The sequence below is a fragment of the Natator depressus genome, chromosome 11 (assembly GCF_965152275.1).
Source record: "Natator depressus isolate rNatDep1 chromosome 11, rNatDep2.hap1, whole genome shotgun sequence".
Lineage (NCBI taxonomy): Eukaryota > Metazoa > Chordata > Testudines > Cheloniidae > Natator > Natator depressus.
Window position 1 is genome coordinate 43,736,305 of NC_134244.1, and position 14,421 is coordinate 43,750,725.

The 14,421-nt window shown below is 38.0% G+C and overlaps 1 protein-coding gene across 5 annotated transcripts in view; it reads left to right on the forward strand.

Annotated features, from left to right (window-relative positions):
* AGPS (alkylglycerone phosphate synthase) overlaps positions 1-14,421 on the forward strand; it is a 163,954-nt gene that overhangs the window by 111,270 nt on the left and 38,263 nt on the right. For all 5 annotated transcript variants that reach the window (XM_074967660.1, XM_074967664.1, XM_074967659.1 and 2 more), the window contains one exon: positions 8,744-8,856. In XM_074967660.1, coding sequence (XP_074823761.1) covers positions 8,744-8,856 — 113 coding nt within the window. The remainder of the gene's footprint in view (positions 1-8,743; positions 8,857-14,421) is intronic.

The window sequence follows — 14,421 nt, forward strand, 5'->3', positions numbered from 1 at the left end:
GGAACATGTTCCAAATTCCCATGCGGTATCGAGGCCCCTTGAAGGGGTTTAGACACAGGCAACTGCCCCCATCTGCCTCAGTTCCTGGTTGGCCCAGACAGATATTTGGAGGTAGCCAAACAGAACTGTTTGATGGGATGCCCAAAAGCATTATAGCAATTCCCGTGCCACTGGTTCCTGTCCCTCCTTTGTCTTCGGACCGCCTATCTCACTTCAGCTCGGCCTGGTCTCTTATCACCACCAGACCACTGGTTGCTGAAGGCTGTGAAAAGGGGTTATACACTCCAGTTAATTTCCACACCTCCCTTCCCCATCCTTCTTCAGAAACCCTTCTCACAAGCAACTTCTCGCCCAGCAGGTGCAAGCTCTTCTCCTAGCTGTGGAAGAGGTTCCTTGGGATTTAAGAGGGAAGGGGGTTTACTACTGATATTTCCTAATTCCAAAGGCCAATAGGGGTCTCTGACTCATTTTAGACCCGTGCCTTCTCAACGGCTATCTCAAAAACCTGAAGTTGCTCCCATTGGCCGGGAATGGCGAACTGCGGCCACTGGGAGCTGCGGGGGGCTGTGCCTGCAGATGGTCAATGTAAACAAAATGTCTCGCAGCCCACCAGTGGATAACCCTGATGGGCAGTGTGCCAAAGGTTGCCAGTCCCTGCTCTAGGTGCTTCCAAATTGATTGTTTGCTTCATTATCTTTCCAGGTACCAAAATTAAGCTGACTAGACTATAATTCCTTGGTTGTCCTTATTCCCATTTTATAGCTAGGTACTGTATTTGCCCTTTTCGAGTCCATGGGGACCCTTCTTGTTCTCCACAAGTTTGCAAAGATAATGGCTCTGAGATCTCTTCTGCCAGTTCTTTAAGTGTTCTACGATTTATTTCATTAGGCCCTGCTGACTTGAAGACATCTAGATTGTCTAAGTAATTCTTAACTTATTCTTTTCCTATATTAGCCTCAGCTTCTATCCCATTACATTGATGTTCACTACGTTAGTTGTCCAGTCACTGCTAACTTTTTTGGTGAAAACTGAAACAAAAAAGGCATTTAGCACTTCAGCCATTGCTGCGTGTTTTGTTATTGTTTTCCCCTCAGTGAGTAATTACTCTCACTGTTAAAAATGTATGCTTTATTTCCTGTCTGAATTAGTCTAGCTTCAACTTTCAGGCCTTTGATCATGCTGTACCTTTTCCTGATAGATTGAAGAGCTTGTTATTAAATATTTGTTCTCTATGGGTAATTGTAGGTTGTAATCAAGTCACCCTTTAATCTTCCCTTTGTTAACCTCAATAGATAGACTCCAGGAGCTCAATCATTATAGGGCATATTTTCTAATCCTTTAGCGATTCTCATGGCTTTGGTCTGAACCCCCTCCAATTAATCAACATCCTTCTTGAACTGCGGACACCAGTCCTGGACACAGTGTTCCAGCAACAGTCACGCCAGTGCCAAATGCAGAGGTAAAATAACCTCTGTATTTCTACTCAAGATTCCCCTGTTCATGCATCCAAGAGTCACATGAGTCCTTCTGACCACATTGTCACCTTGGGAGCTCATGTTCAGCAGATAATTCTGGGAAGCAGTGACTGAAACAGATGTGGGAGCTGTGATGGATAGAGTCCCTCATTCTGTAAGTGTGACATACGTTCTTTGTTCCTAGAGGTATATGTTTATATTTAACCGTATTAAAACACATATTGTTTGCTTGCACCCAGCTTACAAAGTGATCAAGATTGCTCTGTATCAATGACCTGTCCTCTTCATTTACCAATTTCTCAATTTTTTGTGTCATTTGCAAACTTATCAGTGATTTTGTTTTCTTCCAAGTCATGAATAAAAATGTTAACGTAGGACCAAAAACCAAACTATGTGGGACCTCACTACAAACGCTCTTGTTCGATGATGATTCCCTGTTTACAATTATCTTTTGAGACCTATCAGTCATCTTTTAATCCATTTTATCTGTGCCATGTTAATTTTATATCTTTCTAGTTTTTTCATCAAAATGACAGGTTTCAGAGTACCAAGTCATATGTTTTATGAAAGTCTATTACATCAACATTGTTACCTTTTATCAGCCAAACTTGTAATCTCAAAAAAAAAAAAAAAAGATACCAAGCTAGACAGAATCTGTTTTCCATAAACCGTGTGATTGGCATTAATTCTATTACCCCCTTTTATTCTTGATTAATTGAGTCATGTATCAGCTGCTCCATTATCTTACCTGGAATCTGTCAGAGTGAAAGGCCTATAATTAGCCAGATCATCCCGTTTACCATTTTTAATACTGGCACAATATAAGCTTTTTTTCAGTCTTCTGGGACTTACCCAGTGTTGCAAGACTTAATGAAAATCAACATTAACAGTCCAGCAAGATCCTTTGCCAGCTCTTTTAAAACTCTTGGATGCAAGTTATCCAGACATACTGATTTTAAAATACCTAACTTTTAGTAATTCCAGAGATAACATTCTTTCCATTCCACTGGTATCATATAAGACTACATCTGTTTTCCCAAAAACAGAACAGAAATGTTTATTGAACACTTATGCTTCTGCATTATTGAGAATTCTACCATTTCCATCCACTAATGGACCAATACCGTTAAGATTATATTTGCTTTTAATATACTTAAGGCAAATTGGTTGAAACTGTAGTAAAGAACAGAATTATCAGACACCTAGATGAACACAATATGTTGGGGAAGAGTCAACATGGTTTTGTAAAGGGAAATCATGCCTCACCAATCTGTTATGTGAGAGTCTGAACAAGCATGTGGACAAGGACAACTTAGTCAATGTAATTGATTTTCTGAAAGTCTTTGACAAGGTCTCTCACCAAAGGCCCTTAAGAAAAGTCAGGAGTCTGAAGTAGGGCTCTACCATATTCACGACCATGAAAAACACATCATGGACCTTGAAATCTGATCTCCCACCGTGAAATCTGGTCTTTTGTGTGCTTTTATCCTATACTATACAGATTTTACAGGGGAGACTAGTGTTTCTCAAATTGGGGATCTTGACCCAAAAGGAAGTTGCGGGGGAGGGGGGGTCACAAGGTTATTTTAGGGAGGTTATGGTATTGGCACCTTTACTTCTGCTTTGACTTCAGAGCCGGGTAGCCGGAGAGTGGCGGCTGTTGGCTGGGCGCCCAGCTCTGAAGGCAGCACCCCTCCAGCAGCAGCGCAGAAGTAAGAGTAGCAATCCCATACCATGCCCTCCTTACTTCTGCACTGTGCTGGTGGCAGCTCTGCCTTCAGAGCTGGGCTCTTGGCCAGCAGCCGCTGCTCTCCAGCTGCCCAGCTCTGAATGCAGTGCCACCACGAGCAGCAGCGCACAAGGGTAGCAGTACCGCAACCCCCCCCCCCCCCAACAACCTTGCAAATCCTCCACAACTTCTTTTTGAGTCAGGACCCCTACAATTACCATACCGTGAAATTTCAGTTTTAAATAGCTGAAATAATGTAATTTTATTATTTTTAAATCCTATGACCGTGAAATTGACGAAAATGGACCGTGAATTTGGTAGGGCCCTAGTCATAAGTAGGAATGTCCTCTCATGGATCAGTAACTGGTTAAAAGATGGGAAACAAAGGGTAGGAATAAATGGTCAGTTTTCAGAATGGGGAGAGGTAAATAGCAGGATCCTGCTAGGGTCTGTACTGGGACCTGTTCTCCAACATATTCATAAATGATCTGGAAAAAAGAGTGAACACTGAAATGGCAAAATTGGCAGACAATATAAAATTACTCAGGATAGTTAAGACCAAAGCTGACTGCAAAGAGTTAAAAAGGGAACTTACAAAACAGAGGGATTTGGCAACAAAATGGCAGATGAAATTCTATAGCGATAAATGCAACATCATGCGCATTGGAAAACATAATCCCAACTATACATACAAACTGATGGGATCTAAACTGGCTGTTACCACTTGAGAAAGATCTTGGGTAGCTCTCTGAAAACATCTGCTCAATGTGCAGCAGTGAAAAAAGCTAACAATGTTAGGAACCATTAGGAAAGGGATAGATACTGACAGAAAATATCATAAAGCCACTATATAAATCCGTGATATGCCCACACCTTGAATACTTCATGCAGTTCAGTTGCCCCAACTCAAAAAAAAATATATATTCAAATTGGAAAAGGTACAGAGAAGGGCAACAAAAATGATTAAGGGTCCAGAACAGTTCCATATAAGGAGAGATTAAAAAGACTGGGACTGTTCAGTTTATAAAAGAGACAGATATGATAGACATCTATAAAATCATGAATGGTGTGGAGAGAGTCAATAATGAAATGCCATTTACCCATTCCCATAATACAAGAACAAAGGTCACAAAATGAAGTTAATAGGCAGCAGATTTAAAACAAAAGGAAGTACTACTTCATTCTCCCAGTCAACCTTTGGAACTCTTTGCTAGAGAAGGTTGAGAAGGCCAAAAATATAACTGGGTTCAAAAAAGGATTAGATAAATTCGTGAAGGATAGTTCCATCAATGGCTATTAGCTAGGATGGTCAGGGATGCAACCCCATGCTTTGGGTGTCTCTAAACTTCTGACTGCCAGAAGCTGGGGTTGGATGATGGGGGATGGATCACTCAATAATTGCCCTGTTTTGTTCATTCCCTCTGAAGCATCTGGCATTGGCCACTGTCAGAAGACAGGATACTGGGCTAGATGGACCATTAGTCTGTCCCAGTATGGCTGTTTATGTTCTGAAAATGCCTTCTTATTGTCCCCTGTCCCCCCCCCCCGGCACTTTTTAACAATGTTTTGCTCTTATCAGCAGTCTGAATTTCTTGGCTTAGAAATCCCAAATTTGGTCCACTGTGACCCCCAGATCCCTTTCTGCAGTACTCCTTCCAAGGCAGTCATATCCCATTTTGTACGTGTGCAACTGATTGTTCCTTCCAAAGTGGAGTACTTTGCATTTGTCCTTATTGAATTTCACCCTATTTACTTCAGACCATTTCTCCAGTTTGTCCAGATCATTTAGAATTATAATCCTATCCTCCAAAACACTTGCAACCCCTCCCAGGTTGCTATCGTCTGCAAACTTTATAAGTGTACTCTGTATGCCATTATCTAAATCATTGATGAAGATATTGAAAAGAACCGGACCCAGAACTGATCCTTGCGGGACCCCATTCGTTTTGCACTTCCAGCATGACTGTGAACCACTAATAACTACTCTCTGGGAATGGTTTTCCAACCAGTTATGCACCCACCTTATAGGAGCTCCATCTAGGTTGCATTTCCCTAGTTTATGAGAAGGTCGTGCAAGACAGTATCAAAAGCTTTACTAAAGTCAAGATATACCACGTCTACCGCTTCCCCCTCTATCCACAAGGCCTGTTACTCTGTCAAAGAAAGCTATCAGGTTGGTTTGACGTGATTTGTTCTTGACAAATCCATGCCGACTTACTTATCACCTTTTTATCTTCTAGATTTTGCAAATTGATTGCATAATTATTTTCTCCATTATCTTTCCAGGTATAAAAGTTAAGCTGGCTGGTCTATAATTCCCTGGATTGTCCTTATTTCCCTTTTTGTAGATTGGCACTATATTTGCCCTTTTCCAGTCTTCTGGAATCTCTCCCATCTTCTGTGACTTTTCAAACATAATTGTTAATGGCTCAGACATCTCCTCAATCAGCTCCTTGAGTATTCTAGGGTACATTTAATCAGGCCCTGGTGACTTGAATACATCTAACTTTTCTAAGTAATTTTTAACTTGTTTCCCTATTTTAGCCTCTGATCTTACCTCATTTTCACTGGCGTTCACTATGTTAGACATCCAGTCACCGCTAACCTTCTTGGTGAAAACCGAAACAAAGAAGTAATTAAGCACCACTCCCATTTCCACATTTTTTGTTATTGTTTACCTCCCCCACCCCCAAGCCGCCATGAGTAACAGGCCTACCCTTTCCTTGGTCTTCCTCTTCCTTCTAAGGTATTTGTAGAATGTTTTCTTGTTACTCTTTTATGTCTCTTGATCTCATTTTGTGCCTTGGCTTTTCTAATTTTGTCCGTACATACTTGTATTGTTATATTCATCCTTTGTAATTTGACCTAGTTTCCACTTTTTGTGGGACTTTTGTTTGTTTGTTTCAGATCGTTGACGATCTCCTGGGTAAGCCAGGGTGGTCTCTTGCCGTACTTCCTATCTTTCCTACGCAGTGGGATAGTTTGCTCTTGTGCCGTTAATAATGTCTCTTTGAAAAATTGCCAACTGTCTTCAATTCTTTTTCCCCTTAGACTTCCTTCCCATGGGATCTTACCTACCAGCTCCCTGAGTTTGCTAAAGTCTGCCTTCTTGAAATCCATTGTCTTTATTTTGCTATTCTCCCTCCTACTGTTCCTTAAAATCATGAACTCTACCATTTCATGATCACTTTCACCCAAAAAGTGGGTGTCTTCCATTTTCAAAATCTCAACCAGTTCCTCCCTATTTGTTAAAATCAAATCTAGAACAGCCTGTCCCTAGTAGCTTTCTCCACCTTTTGAAATAAAAAATTGTCTCCAATATATTCTAAGAACTTGTTGGATTTGTTGTGCTTTGCTGTGTTATTTTCTCAACAGATGTCTAGGTAGTTGAAGTCCCCCATTACTACCAAGTCTTGTGCTTTGGATGATTTTGTTAGTTGCTTTAAAAAAGCCTCATCCACCTCTTCCTCCTGGTTAGATGGTCTGTAGTAGACCCGCTACCATGACATCACCTTTGTTTTTTACCCTTTTATCCTTACCCAGAGACCTTCAACAAGGCTGTCTCCTATTTCCATCTGAACCTCAGTCCAAGTGTATACATTTTTTATATATATGACACCACCGCCTCCTTTTTTCCCTCTTGTCCTTTGTGAGCAAGCTATACCCTTCTATAGCAATATTCCAGTCATGCATATTATCCCACCAAGTCTCTGCGATGCCAAGTATGTCATAGTTGTGTTTTGTTTACTACCATTTCGAGTTCTTCTTGCTTATTCCCCATACTTCTTGCATTAGTATACATCTATCACAAATGTCTATCTTAGTTTCCCATCTATGTAACTGGAATAGTAACTTGCATCATAGCTATGTTGTGAAAATAAATTCATGTTTGTGACACATTCAGATGCTACAGTGAGCACCATAGAAAAGTCCATAAGGAAATTAGTAATCTTGTATCCAAATAAGGGTTTGATCAGTGTGAAGTATATAAGGCCTAGGGCCACACGTTGAACGATCAGCATAAAACAAAATATTGAATAGCTGCTTATTCAGTGAACTTGTTTATTCCATGCAGTAAACGAGGCAGTGTGCTGTGGAAAAAATAGTAATGATCACGTAATTAGTGTATCCTAATGCAAGCACTTGAGAGCTTAATTAAGACTTCACAGGTAACTTTAGTTCTGGCATTTGCAAACTTTTGGATGCCTTTCTTTACCGCCTAGGTAACACATTAATGTATGTTTGTATGTAATAATGTGTATTTTTATGTATCTCTTATATGCATACCTAAGCTAAAGTCCATTATTAATTTGATTGTTTTTATCAGTTCTGCCCTGACAGTAAAGTTATTCTCTTTTCATGTACCTCTTTTTGTTCCCCTTTTATTTCTGTTCGTGTGCTTAGCTCTCTCCCCTTATACAACACACTTCTTAGTCGATGCCCATTTCTTTGACCCTTTCCACCTGGACAATAGGAAGGGCCTTCTGCAACCTCCTCCTACTTTATATTCTTCCCCACTCCTTTCCTAAAATTCTCTACTTGGTGAAAGCTTTCTGGAGCCAATGAATACTCTTTCAGTGACTATTAAAGAGCAATATACAAGCCTGTCCCTCTCTTGGAATATCTTCATTGATCTTTGACCCTGTGCCTACCAAAGCTCCAAACTCCCATTCTTGGAACAAGAGACTAAATGCACTTCCAGACCAAGATAATATCAAACTACTTGATGAAGTTTCTTCCCCTTCGGCTCTTGCACTTGTGGTATACTCCTCCCCTACTTTTTAAATTCTTCTTCCTTTTTTATTTTCCTCCTTTCCTTATAGTGCACTCCCTGGTCCAGGATTGCATGAATGATAATGCTTCTGGCAACAATGCTTGACCAGCATAGTGACTCATGCTTCTGGTTGCTTTTCTTTATCATTTTTGTAGAGTAATATTAAGCGGGAACAGAAGGGTGCACACGTTTCCTTCTAACAGCTTGGAGAATCAAGACTCCAAACAGATGGGTTCATCTTTCCTCTCTGCCCTTCTATTCAAAGTGCCTTTAGCAGTGCAGAAGCTTTCCTTCTGCAAGTCCAGTAGAATGAAACTGTCTGGGATCACGTCACTGCCACCTCCCAGTGGTGTTGAGGTGAAAGCAGTAACATTAAAGGCATAATTTTCATATGGAAGAATTTCTAAGAGGAACATAAAATTCCCTTGTTCCTGTGCTGTGTAAAACACCTCCACTTAGTAATTTGTCATATAACATATCAAATGTCTGTATTCTTCTTCAGTTGTTTAGTATAGTGCACAAAAATTTCTGTGAATGATGTCAAGAGTGCTTGAAAATAGACTAGGAAATATCTGAAACATTCTGTGCAACTTGTTTTCTTTAGTTACTGTTCTATTCCTATCCCACAAGAATACTTGCTAACCCAAAGTGACTTTGAGTACATTGTACCTATGTGTAGTTGAAGGAAAAGGAAAAAGCAGATTTACTTAAGCCTGGATTCTGCCATGTGGACTATAACATGATACAGATATTTTCTTTTCACAGTTTAAAGGATTTGATCCCAACGAACTGTGTGTAGCTACATTACTCTTTGAGGGTGACAGAGAGAAGGTTCTTCAGCATGAAAAGCAAGTTTATGATATTGCTGCCAAATTTGGGTATGATTTTCAAGGAATTTTATTTCTGATATGGAGTGTGTCTGTTAAATTTCCTAATTAAAATTAGGCTACTACATTTTTAAGACAAAAACAAAATGGAAATTTTATGTGTATTATGTCCTTAAACCATTTTATAAAGTTAAAATGAAAATCTGTAGAATTAAATATATAATGTTCCCTTTACAGTTAAGAGCCATTTAATTTTCTGATTAACATTTTAATTTGAGAAACTGCAGGTTAGATATACAGTTTACTACAGTATCTGACTAAATATAGAATCTGAAATGTTGTTAAAGCTTTCTTTCATGCTAGTCATAGTGTTCAGACTTGTAGACCTGGAAACTGGCTGCTATTTTGTGACACTAGAGTAGCGTCCTTCCTAAAGCACAGAGGAGGGAGACAAAATTGTAAGGTTAATATTTGGAAATATTGACTAGAGCATATAAAAAAAGGAAGCTTGTTTTAAGGGGAAATTGTGTTTAATCAAAGGAATTTGATGAATTAGCTGCATCCCACCCCTTGTCACTGATTGTGTTGTGCTGTTACAAAGAGACAGAAAACATTTCACTTCAGTAACAGGCTGAGTAATGATAGGGTGGTTTCTGTCCATCTGGCGTGATTGATTACAAGACTGATTGATGAAAATCATGGTGAAAATCTCATTTGTCAGAACTGCATTTTTATTTCCTTTTTAAACAAACTCTTTGCTATTATTTACTCTGCGTACTAACACTTTTAATTCTACTTCTCAGTTTCACTTTTCATACGTTTTGAATTAAGCAGTCAGTGCTGTACTTTATAAATTCATATTAAGTTTTTCTGTGCTTCTTAGACCATCTTTTTGAACTCACACTGTAAACCAAATTTTCCATAGGTGGTTCGGAAAAGCATGTTTAACAAACAATATGATATCCTTTGGTCACTCTTGAATATATAAAATTCCTGTGATTTTTTTTTTTAGTGCACTTCATTAGCTTTTTTCTATTACATATAAAAATACACAAGGACATAAGGTTGCAAAGACAAGCACTCAGATGTTAACAAACTCCAGAATTAAAGCTGCTAGTGCAACCATAAATCATCCCCCTGTGTGTATATATTATAATTTTTTAATTACATGATCAAATACTACTTTTTCCACAGGATCCCTGTTTCATTCACTGCATTGAAAACAGGGTCTTATAAATGGAAAGTATTAGGCAATCTTACCTATAGGTGGAGCTACCAGTTCTGCATATAGTAATAAAAGTGAGGCTTAATTTTGATCAGTTTAAGCTTCTAGCTCTATTTTTATTTGTAAATTACTTTCATTTTTATCCCTCTTCATTGGGGGGTTTCTTTTCTAGTCCAGAGTCCTCAGGACTCATGCCACTAAAACAATTATGATGCCCTTTGTTGCAGCCATAAGATTCAAGCCAACGAAAAATAAGACACCTCTTTGAGCACTGTTCCTCTATTGGTGGGTTTGTGTTGCTGCTGAGCAACATCTCTTGCCTTCTCTCTGGCCCCAATGACTTTGCTCACTGATGCCCAAAGCACCTTTGCGACTTAATAGTCTACTATTATAGCCATTCCAGTTTTGCTCACCTGGTGAGTACAAGACTATGTAAATCCAACCTATATCTCTTAGTTATGAATTCAAGGAGCCACTATTAAGATATCTGTGGAATGGTGTAATTTCATATATTTGAACACATCTGTATTCTGCTGAGATGTCCTGCACATACTACTTATTTTCTCAGAACTTTGTGGAAGAGCTAAGATGGAATTCTCATAATTTTGGATCATATCACATCGCATAAAAACATATGTGCTGAAATATTTGTTTAAATAATACTCAGAAGTTTACTTTCATTTTTAAAATGAAAATAGAACTGTGGAGAGAGAGTGAGTCAATTAGTTCAGAATTAGGAAATATTTAGATAATTCAAACAAAAACATTAAGACCAGTGGTTAATCAGTCCAGGTCTTTTCAGTTATTTTTCCATAGTAGTAATTTGATGGTAGAGATTATTTGTAAAAAGACTTAGTTTTTTTTTTTTTTTTTTTTAAGGCTCTCAATTAATCACAGTTAACTCATGTGATTAACTTAAAAAAATTAATTGCGATTAATAGCACTGTTAAACGATAGAATACCAAGTGAAATTTATTAAATATTTTTGGTTTTTCTAAATATTCAAATATAGATTTCTGTTACAACACAGAATACAAAGTGTACAGTGCTCACTTTATATTTTGACAAATATTTGCACTGTAAAAATGACAAAAGAAATAGTATTTTTCAGTTCACCTCATACAAGTAATGTTGTGCAATCTCTTTGTCGTGAAAGTGTAACTTACAAATGTAGATCTTTTTTTGTTACATAACTGCACTCAAAAACAAAACAGTGTAAAACTTTAGAGCCTACAAGTCCACTCAGTGCTGCTACTTGTTCAGCCAATCACTAAGACAAACAAGTTTGTTTACATTTACGGGAAATACTGCTGCCTGCTTCTTATTTACAGTGTCACCTGAAAGTGAGAAAAGGCGTTCGCATGATACTTTTGTGGCTGGCATTGCAAGGTATTTACAAGCCAGATATGCTAAACATTCATATGCCCCTTCATGCTTTGGCTAGCATTCCAGATGACATGCTGCACATCTACCAATGTGATATATGCCATCATGTGCCAGCAATGCCCCTGTACAATGCCATGTACATTGGCCAAACCGGACAGTCTCTATGCAAAAGAATAAATGGACACAAATCTGATCTCAGGAATCATAACATTCAAAAACCGGTAGGAGAACACTTCAACCTCTCTGGTCACTGAGTAACAGAATTAAAGGTGGCAATTTTGCAACAGAAAAGCTTCAGAAACAGACTCCAGTTTAATAAGATAATCCCACCTTGATGATCATACACATTGTAAGGAGAGTGATCACTTTAGATAAGCTATTACCAGCAGGAGAGTGGGGTGGAGGGAGGTATTTTTTCATGCTTTGTGTGTATAAAAAGATCTTCTACACTTTCCACAGTATGCATCTGATGAAGTGAGCTGTAGCTCACGAAAGCTTATGCTCAAATAAATTGGTTAGTCTCTAAGGTGCCACAAGTACTCCTGTTCTTTTTGTGGATACTGACTAACACGGCTGCTACTCTGAAACCTGTTAACAAAATGTGTTAGTTTAAATTTGTGACTGAACTCCTTGGGGGAGAATTGTATGTCTCCTTTTCTGTTTTACCCGCATTCTGCCGTATATTTCATGTTATAGCAGTCTTGGATGATGACCCTGCACATGTTTGTTTTAAGAACACTTTCACAGAAAATTTGAAGGTAAAACGTAAAGAAGGTACCATACAAGATTTCTAAAAATAGCTACAGCACTCACACAAGCTTTAAGAATCTGAAGCACCATCCAAAATCTAAGAGGGATGAGGTGTGGAGCATGCTTTCAGAAGTCTTAAAAGAGCAACACTCAGATGCAGAAACTACAGACCCCGAACCATCAAAAAGAAAATCAACCTTCTGCTGATGGCATCTGACTCAGATGATGAAAATGAACATGCGTCTGTCTGTTCTGCTTTGGATCATTATCAAGCAGAACCCATCGTCAGCATGGATGAATGTCCTTTGGAATGGTGGTTGAAGCATGAAGGGACATATGGATCTTTAGCACATCTGGCACATAAATATCTTGCAACACCGGCTACAATAGTGCCATGTGAATGCCTGTTCTCACTTTCAGGTGACATTGTAAACAAGAAGCAGGCAGCATTATCTCCTGCAAATTGTAACCAAACTTGTTTGTCCGAGTGATTGGCTGAAGTAGGACTGAGTGGACTTGTAAGCTCTAAAGTTTTACATTGTTTTATTTTTGAATGCAGTTTTTTTGGTACACAATTCTATTTTTAAAAGCTCAACTTTCATGATACAAGTACTGTAGTGCAACCTTTTTATTAGGTGAATTGAAAAATACTATTTCTTTATATTTTTTGTTACAAATATTTGCACTGTAAAAAGCAAAAGTGAGCACTGTACACTTTGTATTCTGTTGTAATTTAAATCAATATATTTGAAAATGTAGAAAATACCCAAAAATATTTAAATAAATGATATTCTATTTAACAGTGCGATTAATTGTGATTAATTTTTTTAATCACTTGACAGCCCTAGAACAAACATGATCTGATTCAAGAATGTTATAATAATTTGTTAAACACAAACAGTATTCGGTGTTATCCAAAACACACACAGATATGGTCTTTCTCCGAGAGGAAATCTTCAGTCTAAAACTAGAACCTGAGAAACCTCAAATGTTGCCAGGTTTTATTCTGACTCTCAGGTTTGATATGTCAAAAGGTTCCCATAAACCTGTTGCTGAATCTTTGTTTTCTCGGTATCAGAGAGAAGTTTTCCTGAAACTAGCAATCAGTGTTGTTTTGTTACGCTAGCAACCTTAAGCTATTTAGCTACAAAAGCACCAAGATTCAGCAATTTTGTAATGGTCAAACCCAGTAATTTTTAGCCAATCAGAATTTGAGGTTTTTTGGCTCATACAAAACTGAAACTAGGGAGTTATGCAACAATCTGAACTAAATCTAATAGAAAGATTGATCATGAAAAACTGATTGATCTAGCAGACGTGAGTGAAGTATTATGTAAAAAAAAACCCGTAGAACTATGACCACTTAAAATTTCAATATTAACATAGAAGAGATCAGTTAAATCTTGTCCGTTTTTGTCTAGGAAAAAACAACCAGGAATTAAGTCCCATTCACATCTAAGGAAGCAAAAGTACGTAGCATCAAGGACATTGCAGTGATGGTAATGAGTCAGGTTTTGTTGTAAATGCAGTTTGATTCAAGCACCTGATTCAAGCATCTTTTTACATTCAGGGCTTAAAATTTAAAATTAAAATCTCATTAAAATCTTAAAATTTAAATCTCATTTTCACTTCATAGTCTGTTCAGCAATGGGCTAATCAAGTCATTAATCACTTAAAGAAATATTGATGTTAAGCTACTAACATTTGTTTTGATCATATTTGATCACTGAGACTCACATTCCTAACTTTTTATTAAATCTCCAAGTGAACAACAACAGTCAGAGATCTTTATTTTAACTGATGCTGTTTAGAGAGATTGTTTGTTTGCTTTTCACATTACTGGTGAGCTTTTTACTACATGACTGCAGAAAGTATGTAATGAAGTATAAATCTTGCTTATGGAAAATAACTTAAAATTAACAGAAAAACAAAGTTCACCTGTCCAAAACTTTTACCTTATATTCCTGTTTGTCCAAAACTCTTACCTTATATTCCTGTTTGTATGGAATGCCTTTTGTGTATTGAGAGAAGAGCAAGGCGAGTGTTCAGGAGGACATTATTCCATTGACTGTAGGGGAGAGGCAAAGCCAAATTTAGTAGTTTAATCTAATCAAACATATGGAGAGTAGGCTAAAGTTTTACAAGCTGTTCTGAGATTTTCCGGCTGCATTCCTTTAGTTTTGAGGAAAATGTTCTTTGAACTCTCCATTTTCAATGTGAATTATTTTAGAAACACCGGTGATTGATTTAAAGGA